The sequence below is a fragment of the Bactrocera neohumeralis genome, chromosome 2 (assembly GCF_024586455.1).
Source record: "Bactrocera neohumeralis isolate Rockhampton chromosome 2, APGP_CSIRO_Bneo_wtdbg2-racon-allhic-juicebox.fasta_v2, whole genome shotgun sequence".
Taxonomy (NCBI): Eukaryota; Metazoa; Arthropoda; class Insecta; order Diptera; family Tephritidae; genus Bactrocera; species Bactrocera neohumeralis.
Genome location: NC_065919.1, coordinates 33929417 through 33944642, shown reverse-complemented (window position 1 = coordinate 33944642; position 15226 = coordinate 33929417). Strand labels below are relative to the sequence as shown.

At 35.2% G+C, this 15226-nt stretch overlaps 1 protein-coding gene across 1 annotated transcript; it reads left to right on the top strand.

The window, feature by feature from the left end:
* The first annotated feature begins 7502 nt into the window (after positions 1-7502).
* LOC126764063 (52 kDa repressor of the inhibitor of the protein kinase-like) lies at positions 7503-9673 on the top strand. Its single transcript, XM_050481823.1, has 3 exons — positions 7503-8170; positions 8230-9171; positions 9230-9673. The coding sequence occupies exons 1-2, from the start codon at positions 7753-7755 to the stop codon at positions 8970-8972; spliced, it is 1161 nt and encodes a 386-aa protein (XP_050337780.1). The 5' UTR covers positions 7503-7752; the 3' UTR covers positions 8973-9171; positions 9230-9673.
* Positions 9674-15226: the final 5553 nt, after the last annotated feature.

Below are 15226 nucleotides of genomic sequence, written 5' to 3'. Positions count from 1 at the left end.
GGCCATACGCTGCGAATGGGGTTCGATACGAAAACGGCTTATTTCTTCTCCTATAAAGAAAGTTACAATTATTACAATGAAAAACATGTAAGTAAAATAAAATCGTTTTACCATCTCGCTGCCGTGCACCAATGCTCTCCGAGGAGAAAGAGTCACTCAAATATGAGAAATCCATTTATCTTTGCAAAATTATAAAATAAATTATGCAGTAGCGGAATTAAAATAAGTTTATTCCCTATTGGAATAGAAAAACACTTAAGTTCTAAATCTATTTTTTTAATAATTTGAATGTCCTCATCTATAATTTCACCTATACTAGAATACCTAAACCAGATGAGGCACCAAAGGCTCTCTGAAAACGTCACCAACTTTTGTCAAAATAACACAACCAAAAGTATCAGGTTGGTTTTGTGGTTGATAATTTTCAAAGACCCTATTTTATCGCTAAAAAGGAAACTATCTTTATTTTTTTTACAACTAATAATAAACCTGTCTATTTGAGGAATTTTGCTAGAATCCGTAACATCTTATTGGGGTTACTAATAGTTCGTTTCAAATATTGCATATGATTTTGAAATTTATATGCCGAAAACTTATCTAGGTCCCCGAATTTTTTAACGCAATCAGTTAAATCTAAAAGATCATGAATATTGAAACTAACTAAAAGATTCTAGCAAATTATCCCCCTGCTTAAATTCGTCTAAATGATGACTTATATCTACTCTATTCTTAAATAAACTATAAGTTCTAAGTTCTCCTACGGTTTGTGAGAAACGCACCCTCCTTTCTTTATAAATCCCCTCCTGGACGCATTTAGGCCGGCGTGTGACTTTACACCAGTAACAAATGCGCGAGCTGGTACGTCACAAACAAAAAGCCTAACACTAAACTCTTTTAAGTTCTGCCTAGATCCTACTTTAACTGCGTTTTCTTGCAAGAACTTTATTTCTTCACAAAATTAACTAATAAAGTCATTTACATTCGCTGGCTTACTCATTCCTGAGAAGCAAGCGATTGTAAAAGGTCTTGTATTAGGAAAGTCTACTATATGACCTAAAATTGGCCATAATGTCCTATTGGAACTTTTATACAATGTAAGTCCATCTATTCCTACACCTATAGAAACTCTTTCTACACCGTCTAAAAAATCAAAATCTGGAAAATTAAAATTATTTTGCATTTCCAAATACAATAACTCACCCTCAGCTACAGATTTAATTTCTACTACCTGCCGACTAGTACCTAAAATAGTCTTTGCACTTAAAGGCAGTCTTTTAATACCTGCTCTATCTAAGGTTAGTAAAATGTCCGTTAAACTATTTTGGGATATGTTATTTTTAACATGTCTTCAATCCCTTACAAAGTTCTTCACTAACATCTTTATCCTTTGTTTCTACACAAACGTCAACCTCGTCATCATCAAACGAAAATCTGTCATTTTCCCTATCACTACTATACTCCAGTTCCTCATCAATATCTAAACTACCTAATGTTTCCCAACATTTATGTATATGTTATTTCACAGAATCTGTCAAAAACTGCTTCTCTGCTTGTGAATGGTATATCATCGCTTTCTAAAATACTACTAGTATCTTCATGCAATTTGCGAAACTTCGCAGCTGTAGCCCTAAAATTTGCCTTCTCCTTACTCAAAGGGTTCGAAAATGTTCTTTTGTTCATTTTAAGATTTAAAAATATGTCTATATATATATTGTAATATAATATAGTCTAACAATAATGTAATATAATATAATATAATTATAAAGTAATATAATATAATATATAAATAATGAAATATGAATATATAAAACTCTCATCGGTGAGAGTTATAAATACAAAATCTGAAAAAAAAAATAAAATTAATTAATCAAAAAATTCACAAGCTCGAAAATCTATTTATAGTTTTACTAACACTAGATTTAGCGAAAGCGACAATTTCAATTATAAAACAAATACTATACATATTTGTTTTCGCATAATTCTAGCACTGCGCAGGCTGCTTTAAACATATAAAACACACATTTGTCAACCGCCCGAACTGGTTAACTACAATATGTAAATGTAGAATAATATTAAATATAATTTCACTCAAAATTGTTCTGCCTCTGCTGCTGTGGATGAATTGAAGATTTCTAAAGAGAGACATAGGAATTTATTAAAAGTATTTACACATAATTTCAAAATGTTCGTTACCTTTTTTCGCTCTAGATATTGATATTAAATGTTTCAATTTATTTTCATTTAGAATATGCAATTTTCTGCACTTACCTTTCTTCACACTAGAATTGCAAATGGCACGCAATTTTCCCTCGTTTTTTATTTCACTTTTTGTGATATTCATTAGCACTATGACAATTATGTTTTCTCTTTCGCATTCATCCAATGAGAACAAAAACTAAATTATCTACATTTTTTTTATTTTGGAAATTCGAAATGCATTAACTCTAACATGACATGACATGACTACAAGTATTTCGACTACGGTGTAGCATATTTCTAAGGATTCTATACGATTTTTTCCCATCGCGTAAAGGTTAAAAAACAAAATAATACTGCACTTGTGCGTTGGTGTTAGTAATTTAAGAAAATATGTATATGTAATTGTGTTGAAACTTATTCAAAAAGTGGTTAGGCAGGGAGTTGCTCCTGCAGAATTTTCCTCTTGGTGCAACGGCACAACAACAAACACACGCAGAAAAATAGTTGCAAGGGCTGTAAAATATGTCAGACCAAAACCCATGTTTATTTTGGTGTAATGACAAGTAAAAAAATAATTGCAACCCTGCGCTAGCTGTCATTTCACTTAAATACATACGTTAAATTGTTGAGGAAGGTAAATTTTTAATAGATTTGTTAAGAATGATTACAGAAGGTGCGCCAATTAAAATTAATTTGAAAGTGCTGAAAGTTCACACGTAATCAAGTAAAAAAATAGAATGATAATTGTATAACTTTCAAAAACCTTAAATAACGACACACATGTGCGTTCGATCGGTATGTGTGCGCATGTGGTTTACTCGTATATGGGCTTTTGCGCGTACCGATCCATGTTCGCGAAAATGTTTGATTTTTTACGATCGGTGTGCGCACATGTGTGTCGTGTATGGCGTTGTGTAGGCACAAAATCTCATTTATCTCGTGTCGCCGAACAGTGAAGATCGCGGACGAACAATGGCATGTGTTTAGAGGCTTCAAAAAATCGATTTTTTTGAGGATTTTTTTTGGGAGGGAAAGAAATAATTGATTCAAGCGAAATTTCTAGGCTTATATACTTGAACATCTTTCACAAATTTTTTGGATACGAAATCTTTGATATTCTGCCTTTATGAAGCAATTGCCCGACGCATCTCGCATGTGCATTTTTCGGACGGCGGGCAGAAGGCAGGTCGCAATTTCTATCGGAAACAAAAAATTTACAGAGATTCAGATTTTTTAATAATTTATCTTCTACTTAAACTAAGAAATTTCCAAAAAAAGTGAAAAGTTTTAAAATTTTTTTTAAATTTAAAAAAAGTGGTTTTTGTAAAAAAAAAAAATTAATTTATATTGTTTAAAAATATGTTCAAACCTGACTTTTCTTAGTTTGTTTTAGGTTAAAAAGAGGAGATAATTTAATGCCAAAGTTAATAAACTTTGCCCCAATTTCATACGACGTTTTTTTTCTATCCTGCCCTCCAATTAAGAATAATCGTAAAAATGAAAAACCGAGAAATCGCGCGTCAAAGTTTTCGCTTTTTGCCCAAGCGCTCATATAAGTATCTGCTAGATGCTCGGTCACTATTTCCCTCCTAGCTTCGATAATATTTCGAATTCCCATTTATAACTTTGGGGACATATTCTTAAAGTACGTTTACATATGAACTTACTCTCGTTATAAGCTTGTTCAATAATCTACCGTTAACATAGGCAAATGAGATTATCAACTGTCAAATTTGTTGTATTTGTATTCTTCTTGGTGAATTGTAAAGTTTCGTGAATCAATATTTTTACTCGTGAACTAAAAAAGAAAAAATAATAAAAAAAGAACGCGATTGTATACTTGATTACGCAGATTGCTGCCAGTAATAAGAAGTTGGCAGAAATACGGAAAAGACGATAACTTAGATTGGAAAAAATATTAACTGAGATAAAAATGCAATGTAATAAATAACAATAGGCCAAAACGTTTGTGGAAACACGTAAGCAATTACATAATTTTATAAAATTCCCACTTGACGTTGTATTGTAGGAAAGGCACGGTAAGTTTTGGGAGCTCGACGTTGCTTTCAATAGTGACCAATTCTTCAAAGAGAGCTTCAGAATGAGTCGGAAATCATTCAAAATTTTATGTAATGAGCAAACAAACATTGGCAAACGTGATACTACATACAGGCAATGTATTCCATTAGAAAAAAGAATAGCTATCGCTTTGTATGCCTTTGGTTCTTCTGCTGAGTACAGAACAGTTGGAAGACTATTCGGGGTTTCCAAAGCGTCTGTATGTTTTATCCTTAAAGAATTTTGCAGAGCGGTGTGGGACATACTATCGCCTAAATATTTAGCCAGCTCATTTCTTACACAGGAAAAAATTACGGAATGCGTTGAAGGATTTAGAAAATTGCGCCAATGTTGGGCGCAGTAGGTAAGTTTATGAATTTGAAATATTTTACCCATAACGTGAAAATACAATTTATTTCAGATGGATTTCATTTCGAGATTAGGCCCTCCGCATCTGATGCTGTTGACTATTTCAACTACAAAGGTTGGTACTCAATGGTTTTACTAGCCCTCGTAGACTACAAGTAAGTTAACAACATACATGTTTTGGAAAATACTTAAAACATTTTTTAGATATAGGTTTATGTACATTAATGTTGGAGCACCCGGTCGTTGTAATTATTCCCAAATATTTGAAAAATCCGACTTGAAAAGAATTTTTCAAAACCCTCTGTTTAAAGAGAATGCGAAAAAACTTTGTGACACTAATGTCCCAATTTTAGTTCTAGGAGAATCGGCGTTTCGCTTTACTCCGTTTCTAATGAAGCCTATAACTAAGCCGCTGAGGATCACGAGAATATTTTCAATTACCACTTATTTAAATCTCGAAGGGTTGTGGAGAACGCTTTTGACCACCTGAAGGCAAGGTTTAGAAGGATAGGGAAAGGAATTGACAACGATTTTAAAAACGCTATATTAATAATAAAATGTTCTTGCATCTTGCACAATTTTGTAAATGAAATGAATGATAGCATAAACACGAAATGGTTGCAAATGCAAACAAATTTCGAAAGCGCGCACCCACGAAAGCAACCTGATCCATTATTCATTTCTGGAACCGACGACCCTAATGCAGAGAACATAAGAAAAATCTATAGCTCTATTTCTATGTAAGTTTATGTGTTTTATTTTATCAGTTCATTTTTTCATTTACAGTCAATTAATTTTTCATATTAATATATCACAATATAACAATATTAATTCATTAACAAAAGAAAATAATTCATAAGAAAAACAAAATAATTAATAAAAACTTAAAATTTATATACATACATAAAAATATAAAATAAAAAAAAGTTCATATACATATATATAATAAAAAAAATCTTCTCCTGGACTAGATATATGCTTTGTGGTGTAAAACGTAATTCTCACGTTTTCAAGGATATGTTGTTATATGCTATGATATAACCAAGGTAATTGAATTTTTAAATAATAGAATTTAATTCTACATAGTCATTTGAAAAATTGTAATTTGTTGTTTTCAAAGCTATCTTTCTGCCGACGATGTATGAATATGTAAAATAAATGAATACATTAGTCACTAACAGCGTTGTCGTTTTGATACAATTGTATCTTTTTTGGTACTTTTTTTCTAAATTTTGTGATTTGATACCTTTTTGTTCACAAACGGCATATTTTGATACTTTTCTGCTGATAGAATTTAAGTTTTTGAAACTATGAAAATGTTAAACTAAAAACAAAGCTATTGTATCTGGATAGTATTAAAAAGTTGTGGGAATGTAGGCCAATTAAAAAACCCAGAAAAATATAAACTGGACAGAGACATTTTTTTAATTTGCTTCAAAGTAATGAGTTTGCCTTATAACTCTGTGGCTGCTGAACTGGATTTTTTTAGATTTAAGGGGAATTGCGAGTCGAAAATGCACTTCTTTTGAAAATAAGTTCTGAACTGAAAAGTCACCAATAAGGTTTCTATTATTTTTTTAGAGTTTATTGTTAATCATAATACAGGAAAAATAAAAACTCATTTATTATGACTTTCTGTATTCGTTCCATGAGCAAACTGTTGTGAAACAAATTTAAATTAAAAAAAATTATGCTATTTGCAAAAAAATACTTGAGTGTCTTAACTAAAATGTCTATATTTTTAATAAAAACGACCAGAAAAAACTGGTCTGAATTAGATACACAACTTTACTTATTATTTGTTTTTCAAATGAAAATTTTTAAAACAACGGTTGTGCTTTTGATACTTTTTGATACTTATTTTGCTTGGCAACATATACTTAATTTTTTTAGCTCGCGGCAACACTTGTCACTAATGATTAGAGCGTGAATGAGAATAGAACAAATGAATTATGTGCGTACGTGTGTTTTGTTCTTGTGCCGTTTTTGCATTTTCCTTATATTTTGCATTCGTATTAATCATTGTAACTCTTTTGAGCATCAGTAAGCAGAGATGAAAAAGCTCTCTGATTTCTCTCTTAACTGTCGATTCTCCCTCACAAACGCTTATTGTACACAATGTGTACTACACAGTAATTGGCGTCATTACAAATGAAGAAAGTACGATTAAAAAATATTTTAAGTAGTTTTGACTGTACCTATGTAACGTTAATTTTAGGAGTTTGCAAACGATATCGTTAATTTTTGCAAAAAAATTGACGAAAAGCAGACATAATTTTTTGACTGTTAATGTACCGTTACCGCAGTAGCGTCAATGAAATGTATTTGCTTATTGTACACAATGTGTACTACACAGTAATTGGCGTCATTACAAAGTGGTCGTTGAAGAAAGTACTAAGTTGTAAAAATGAGTGAAAATTCGATTAAAAAATATTTTCAAAGTAGTGTTTTAAAACGCGTAAGTGATTCTCCCGTTATAATTAATGAAGAAAACGCTGCACCTAAGGTCACCCGAGTGGCAGTAAGTGTTTACTTTTATTTTCAATAAAAAAAATATTTCGTTTACCTATGTACAAATATCACGTTAATTTTAGGAGTTTGCAAACGATATCGTTAATTTTTGCAAAAAAATTGACGAAAAGCAGACATATGAGCTTTTAACGAATGTGTGGCAGCCTGATTTATCATTTATTTTTCCGTCGTCTGGTGGTCGAAACTTAAAATCTCAGTTGTCGTGGCTGAAGTCTTTTCCATGGCTAGTATATTCGCCTAGCCAAGATGGTGCCTACTGTCTATATTGCGTTGCTTTTCGTTGGAAATGGTAGTCAACAAAAGGCAAATGCTTTTGTTCAAACTGCTTTAAAAACTTGGAAAAAAGCACTTGAGAAATGCAAAGAACATCAGCAGAAGGATTATCACCGCAGAGCAGTGGAAGACGCAGCCAATTTCAAGCTGATTTTTGAAAATAAAAGAAACAATATATTAACAGAAATTGATCATGGCCGCAAAAAGCAACAGCTTGAAAATCGAGCAAAATTACATCCTATAATCCGTGTTTTGCTTATCTGCGGGAGGCAAGGGCTTGCGTTAAGAGGCCATCGTGACGAAGGAAATCTTTCTTTAGAAATGCCTGCTGAAAACGACGGGAACTTCAGGGCTCTTTTGCGTTTAGCAATAGATAGTGGCGACGAAAATTTAAAAAAACATGTTCAAACTGCAGCACGTAATGCTAATTATTTCAGTTGGCGCATCCAAAATGAAATTATTGAAATAGCAGGACAAATAATACAAAAAAAAATTATTAACCGTATTAATAAATCTCAATGCTTTGCAATAATTGCTGATGAAACCACGGATGTTAGTGGCATTGAGCAATTTTCAATTTGTATACGGTATGTTGATCGTTTTGAGAATGAGGAAAAACTGAGAGAGGACTTTTTATGTTTTGTTCCTGTTGAGGATACAACTGGCAGCGGTCTTGCGAATGTGCTAATTGATAAATTAAAAGAACTTAAACTTAGTTTTGCACACATAAGGGGTCAAGGTGAGTTTTCAACTCTTCTATTTTTGGGACAATTAAATTATACTTTTTTCTTTCTAAAGGTTATGACGGAGCGCGGTCGATGAGTGGACATGTCAAAGGTTGTGCTAGTGTTATCCAAAATTTATATCCAGCGGCTCTTTATGTGCACTGTGCTAATCACAGCTTAAATTTAGCCATCGCAACGACTTGCAAAATACCTGCTATAAGAAATTGTATTGGTTCCATGAAAGAGACCGTAAATCTTTTTCGGATGTCAACTAAAGCAGGCACACTGCTCAAAAATCTTATTCTTGAATCCTTTCCAAACTCAAAGCAAGTGAGGTTACTTAAATTCTGCGAAACACGTTGGGTGGAGCATTTAGAATCTCTTTCTTTATTTAACGATTTATTCCCATTGATCTGTACTGCGTTGGAAGAGCTTGATATTGAAAATTTAAGAAGTGATTTATCAAAGCCACAGGCTTTGTTGACTGCAATCCAATCACCTCAATTTGTGATTGCTATGGCGATACTAAAGCCAATTTTTGCATTATCAAAACACATAAGCCTATGTTTGCAGCAAATATATTGTGATTTGAGCAGCTGCGTTGCTTATGCAAATAATTTGTATGCTGAAATTAGTGAAATGCGTAAGGATTCTGAACAATCGTTTAAACTAATTTTTGAATCAGTTAAAACAATAGCCGCAGAATTAGATTTAGAAATCAAATTCCGCGTTTGGCGAAACGGCAAACTAATCGCGACAATTATGAAGGCGAACCGGAAGAATATTACCGCAGATCAATTTACATACCGTTTTTAGATCATTTTTTGGACCAAATCAATGAACGATTTTTAAAACATCGAGAGCTGCTTTCCAAAATTGAAAACATTTTGCCAAATAAATGCGTAAATCTGGACGTTATTGAGATGCAGGAGACTGTTCGTGTTTTAGAAAAGCAATGGTCCGCTGATGTAGAAGATCCCGATGATTTCGTTGCTGAATTTAGAATGTGGAAAAGGTTAAAAATCTTTTCTTCAGATTATATTCTCTAACTAAAATTTTGATAATATTTTCAGGAACTGGTTAAATCAATCAAAGAGATCCAAAACTTTTTTAGACGCGTTGAATTGTTGCGATGCAAAAATTTTCAAAACAGTGCCTCGTTTTTTAAAGATTGGAGCAACAATCCCTATATCTGTCGCTTCAAGTGAATGCTCGTTTTCCTCACTTCGCAGGCTTAAAACATATTTAAGAAATAAAACTGGAGAAGCACGCCTGAACGGAATGGCTCTCTTAAATATCCATAGAGATATAGACGTGACGGAGGAAGAGATTTTAAATGTTATGGCCCAAAATAAAAGAATATTAGACTTCAATTTGTGAATAAAATAATGAAAGATTGTCTTTTTACCTAAAACCCCCACCCAAATTTTTTTCCTGCGTTCGCCACTGGTCAGGTATTTAGGCGTAGTCGTCGCAATATTTTATTAAGCAAATCAGTTGTAATAACTCGACCGATACAAACGGCTGCTCTTGTGTAAACAAGATAAATAAAAAAAATTTAAAACTCAAGAAGTGTTTTAATAATTGGCGCCCAACGTGGGGCCATAGTGCAGTTCTTGTGTTATCCTTATAAAGGACAAATCCTGTGCGTGGCCGTGGTTCGAATCCACCCAACAGTCGCGGAAAAACATTTAATTTAATAAACACTACATAAATAGTGAGAGCTACGAACAATTTTCTATTTTGAAAAATTTTAACCCCAACCATTTCATTAAACTCTCATTACATTAAACATATTATTTTGTGAAATTTAAACACTACCTAACCGTTGGAGAAAGTGTGGAGCCAATGCTCTAAGAAATAAAGCATCCTAATCATCGTAATCCTGTCTTCCTGCTGCTGGATCACAACCCCAGGAATCATCGTGCTGCTGCCTTATCATACCTTATTTAGTGACATAGCGTGATTTAGCAGCTAACTTTGTTTAAAAAAAATAAAAAAAATATAAAATTTTTTTTACTATCCTTTTTGGTAATTCTTAAATAATAAATTAAATTTGTAAAGGTGGGTAACGGTTAGAAAGGGAAATCCCTATATCCATTTAGCACTTGACTGACTTAGAAAAAAATTAAATATGGACGCACAAACTCTTGAAGCTCTTCTTAATACTGCCATTCGTGCTGCGACCGAGCACTCCCGGCGAGAATTTCAGTCTCGGGTTGACGAACTGACAAACAGGTTAGCAAGAATCGAAACACCAGTTCGTGTTACCTAATACGAACCGGTGACTATTCAACCCGGAATACCATGTGACGAATCCTTGGACCTTGTGAAAACCTTGCCGGAGTTCAAAGGCGAAGCGATCCGTTATGTGTCTTGGAGACAAGCAGCTCATACTGCTTATAGGGTGTTCGAAGCGTATCCGGGGAGCTCAAGGCACTACCAAGCGGTAGGCATAATACGAAATAAAGTAGTAGGAGCCGCAGATAGCGTTTTATCCTCTTTTAATACAGTTTTAAATTTTTACGCTATCATTTCTCGACTAGACTTTGCCTATGCAGACAAAAGACCAATTTATTTAATTGAACAAGAATTGTCGACCCTTAGGCAAGGAAAATCATCAATGGTGGAGTTCTATGATGCAGTGGAGAGAAAGTTGACTCTGATAGTCAATAAAACAATCATGACCCACGGTGAGAACACCACGCTGATAGGATCACTTAACAAAAAATATCGGGATGATGCCCTTCGCGTGTTCATCTCGGGACTCAACCGCCCTTTGTGCGATGTTCTCTTCTCCTCTAGACCCGCTGATCTTCCGTCAGCACTTGCCCTAGCGCAGGAACTGGAAGCGAATCAAGCCAGATCAACATTTGCATGCTCCTTTAACAGGCAGGCACCCCATAACTTAGACCCTTATTATTATTCACCCCAATACCGTAGAGTACCTCAAGACCAACGAGGACAAACTCTAACTCAGCAAACCCCAGTACCAATGGACATAGACCCATATTCCCGACTCAGACAGAACAGACCCCAGCAACTCCGTGGTAATACCGATAGGTACCGTAATCAAGGAGCCTACCCTAAGATAAACCGTCCAGATAACGGAAATACGGCCGGAATTCAATCGCCAACAGCCCGTGTCAACAGCTGCCGTGGTAGTGATCAGCTGCCAATAAAAAAAGTTCAGCGTATCAACAATCTCACCCAGGACCAATATGAACCAGAAAGTGAATATTGGAGTGATACCGGCTATGATGGCTATTATCATGACGCAGAACTTAAGAGTGTTGAGTATGACCCGGACGAACCAAAGGGCTACGTTAATTTTTTAGGACTAAGACCCTCTTGCCCTATGTCGAAAGGACGCTTGGGGGAAGAGGAATAAGATTTTTAATCGACACCGGTGCTGCAAAGAGCTATGTAAAACACCTTAACGATCTAAAGGGAATAAAACCAGTGAATAACCCTTTCACTGTTAAATCCATCCACGGTCCCGATATAATAAATAAAAAATGTACAATAAATATATTAAATAAGAATGTTGAATTCTTTGTCCTACCCAGTTTAGAAACTTTTAACGGCATCCCCCAAACCCAGAAATAGGATCGACTCCTTTACCTGAATATCCGGGAGAAATCCTTCATGTTGACGTTTATTCCACTGATAAGACACATTTCCTAACATCAATAGACAAGTTCTCAAAGTTTGCAATAGTATTTCCAATCAAATCTAGAGCCATAGTTGATGTTAAAGAAGCCATATACGAACTTCTCAACTTTTACAGAAATACTAAGATGAGAGATCTTTGAATTCAGAAACCATTAAATCTATACTCAAAAATCACTTTGGCGTCGAAATCTACAACACCCCACCAGCCCATAGTACGACGAACGGTCAGGTAGAAAGATTCCACAGTACTCTCACGGAAATCGCCCGCTATCAGAAGCTTGAGACTGGTATCGCTGACACAATTGAGCTAATTCCGCTAGCCACAGCTAAGTACAACCGCACAATTCATTCAGTAACGAACAAAAAACCAATAGACGTAATACATTCAATACTGGGCGAAATAATAAGGGAAATAAAAAATAGAATAAATAGTAAAAATAGACTTACACGTATTCAGCAGAAAGATTTACAAAAACATAATGAAAATAGACAAACACGACAGTATAATCCAGGGGATAAAGTTTATGTGAAGACTAATAAAAGAATAGGAAACAAATTTTCAAAACTTTACACCGAAAAAGTAATCCAAAAGGATCTTGGGACATTTGTTATAATTGATGAACGAAAAGTGCACAAAAGTAATTTGAGACACTGACCGCTCTCCCTTCTGTCGCCCTTAGGATCATTCTGCGTTCGTTAAGCTTTCGAGCTAACGCGGAAATTCTCGACTATACCAACTCTTAATACATTCCAATTACATCCGGAGCTGTAGCTGTTTATGAGCAGCATGACTTTCTACTTCATAGAACTAATTTATCAACATTCGAAGCTATAACTGAGGAGATAGACGAACTACTGATCCAATTCCCACAATCACATATTAAACGACTATTAGAGAACGACGCTAATGAAATATTGCAACTATTGGACGCACTAAAAATACACCATCGGTACGCTAGAGGTAAATATTCTGGGCACTGCCTTGAAATACATAACAGGGACTCCAGACCCCGACGACTTTAAAATGCTCGAGACCAGAACCAATGCCCTATTAGAAACAAACGAACAACAAATAGCGATAAATTCAGCTACACAAAAGAAAATAAACGAATTGACAGTGACAGTAAACAAATTACTACAAAATGCAAAAAGCACTCAAATAGATACAGGATATCTCTTTTCTCTAGCCTCCGCCAGAAATAGAGCAGTTATAATGGAATTGGAAACCATTTTAACGTCAATCACTCTGGGCAGGTTAAATATCGTCAACCCTATCCTGCTAAATGGTATGGAGATCAATGGGTTGTTAGCTGCTGAACACTCTGCAAATATTAGCATAAGTGATTTATTGTCCATTTCTAAAATTAAATTCCCAAAAATAGACAGATTCTGTAATAATGTAAAGTTGCTGCCAGTGATCCATGACGGAAAAATTATCTCTCTAGAAACAGACGTTATTGCTGAATGTAATGGTAGATACATTCCACTCTACAACTGCAAGGAAGCTGTAGCGGCGAACTTTTGTCAGCCTCTGAAGGAAAGCCCCTGTACACTACAACTACTTAACCAACACTCCGCAAAATGTAAGTCAAAATCCGCCGATAACGTTCCCGCTATTGAGGAAGTTGATAATGGCATCCTGGTAATCAACGATCAACCAGCGTCTATACAATCCCAGAACTTGACGAAACTAACGAAGGGAACTTTCCTTGTAACATTTGATTCAGAGATTATGGTAAACACTACGACCTACGTCAACTGGGCTAAAACTATTCGATCGCATCCCGAAGCTGCACGCGCACAATATGTAAATTTCACCGAACACATTAATTTACTATCGTTACCATACTTACAGAAAGTAAATATGAGGAACATTAAGCACATAGCGAGGTTGCATGATCTCGTTAACGCCCGTTCATTACAATCAGGGGGCGCACTTCTCTTGCTCCTATTTGTCATCTCTGTAGTTGGAGCAATCTTAGTGAAACGAAGACGACCTAGCATGGTGATATTGAATAAAGTCATCAAAGAAGCCGAGGATGCCTTCATTTCAAGAGGGGGGGTAGTTAACACCGGTAAACACGTATCCGGTCAACACTCCACTCCCACCGATACTGATGACGAAGCGTCGACTAGGTAGCGCGTGACAACAACAACATCGTTACAGCGGAAAAGCAAGAGGTAAATTGCCGAATTGCATTTTGCAAGTCACGCGGCAAAACATGTGCAGCAACTGACAGGTAAAACAAAGAGTCAGGTATTTAGGCGTAGTCGTCGCAATATTTTATTAAGCAAATCAGTTGTAATAACTCGACCGATACAAACGGCTGCTCTTGTGTAAACAAGAGAAATAAAAAAGATTAAAACTCAACAAGTGTTTTAATAATTTATATGTACATGCCCCTTTGTGGCCATTTCTACAGACATATCCCTAAAAACGTGAGAATTACGTTTTACACCACGAAGCTGTGGCAATTTTTCCTCCCACAAGCATGAGAGAAGTTCAACTTCCTCTTTGTTCCACCTTGATCTCTTTTTCCTGAAAAATTAACAAATTTACATATATTTTAAATAATAATTTTATTAAAAGTAAGTTTACTAACCTCTTTCCATCGCTGTCGGCCATTTTTGTTTACTTTGTCATTTGACATTTCTCCTCTTTTTCGCAAAAATTATCGATAAAATTAGGAATAACACCCCTAATCTAGTAGTGTAATCTGAGATTAATTATACTCTCGCAACAATGTTGCTAACGAGAGTATTATAGATTTGTTCACATAACGGTTGTTTGTAAGCCCTAAAACTAAAAGAGTCAGATATAGGGTTATATATACCAAAGTGATCAGGGCGACGAGTAGAGTCGAAATCCGGATGTCTGTCTGTCCGTCCGTCTGTCCGTCCGTCTGTCCGTCCGTCCGTGCAAGCTGTAACTTGAGTAAAAATTGAGATATCATGATGAAACTTGGTACACGTATTCCTTGGCTCCATAAGAAGGTTAAGTTCGAAGATGGGCCAAATCGACCCACTGCCACGCCCACAAAATGGCGGAAACCGAAAACCTATAAAGTGTCATAACTAAGCCATAAATAAAGATATTAAAGTAAAATTTGGCACAAAGGATCGCATTAGGGAGGGGCATATTTGGACCCAATTGTTTTGGAAAAGTGGGCGTGGCCCCGCCCCCTACTAAGTTTTTTGTACATATCTCGGAAACTACTATAGCTATGTCAACCAAACTCTACAGAGCCGTTTTTTTCAGGCATTTCCATATACAGTTCAAAAATGGAAGAAATCGGATAATAACCACGCCCACCTCCCATACAAAGGTTATGTTGAAAATCACTAAAAGTGCGTTAACCGACTCATAAAAAACGTCAGAAACACTAAATTTTACG

Bases quoted from the DNA above. Each gene is read 5' to 3' on its own strand.
- LOC126764063 (XM_050481823.1), top strand. From the start codon at position 7,753: ATGCCTGCTGAAAACGACGGGAACTTCAGGGCTCTTTTGCGTTTAGCA. The intron at 8,171-8,229 runs GTGAGTTTTCAA...TTCTTTCTAAAG, and splicing joins TGCACACATAAGGGGTCAAG to GTTATGACGGAGCGCGGTCG.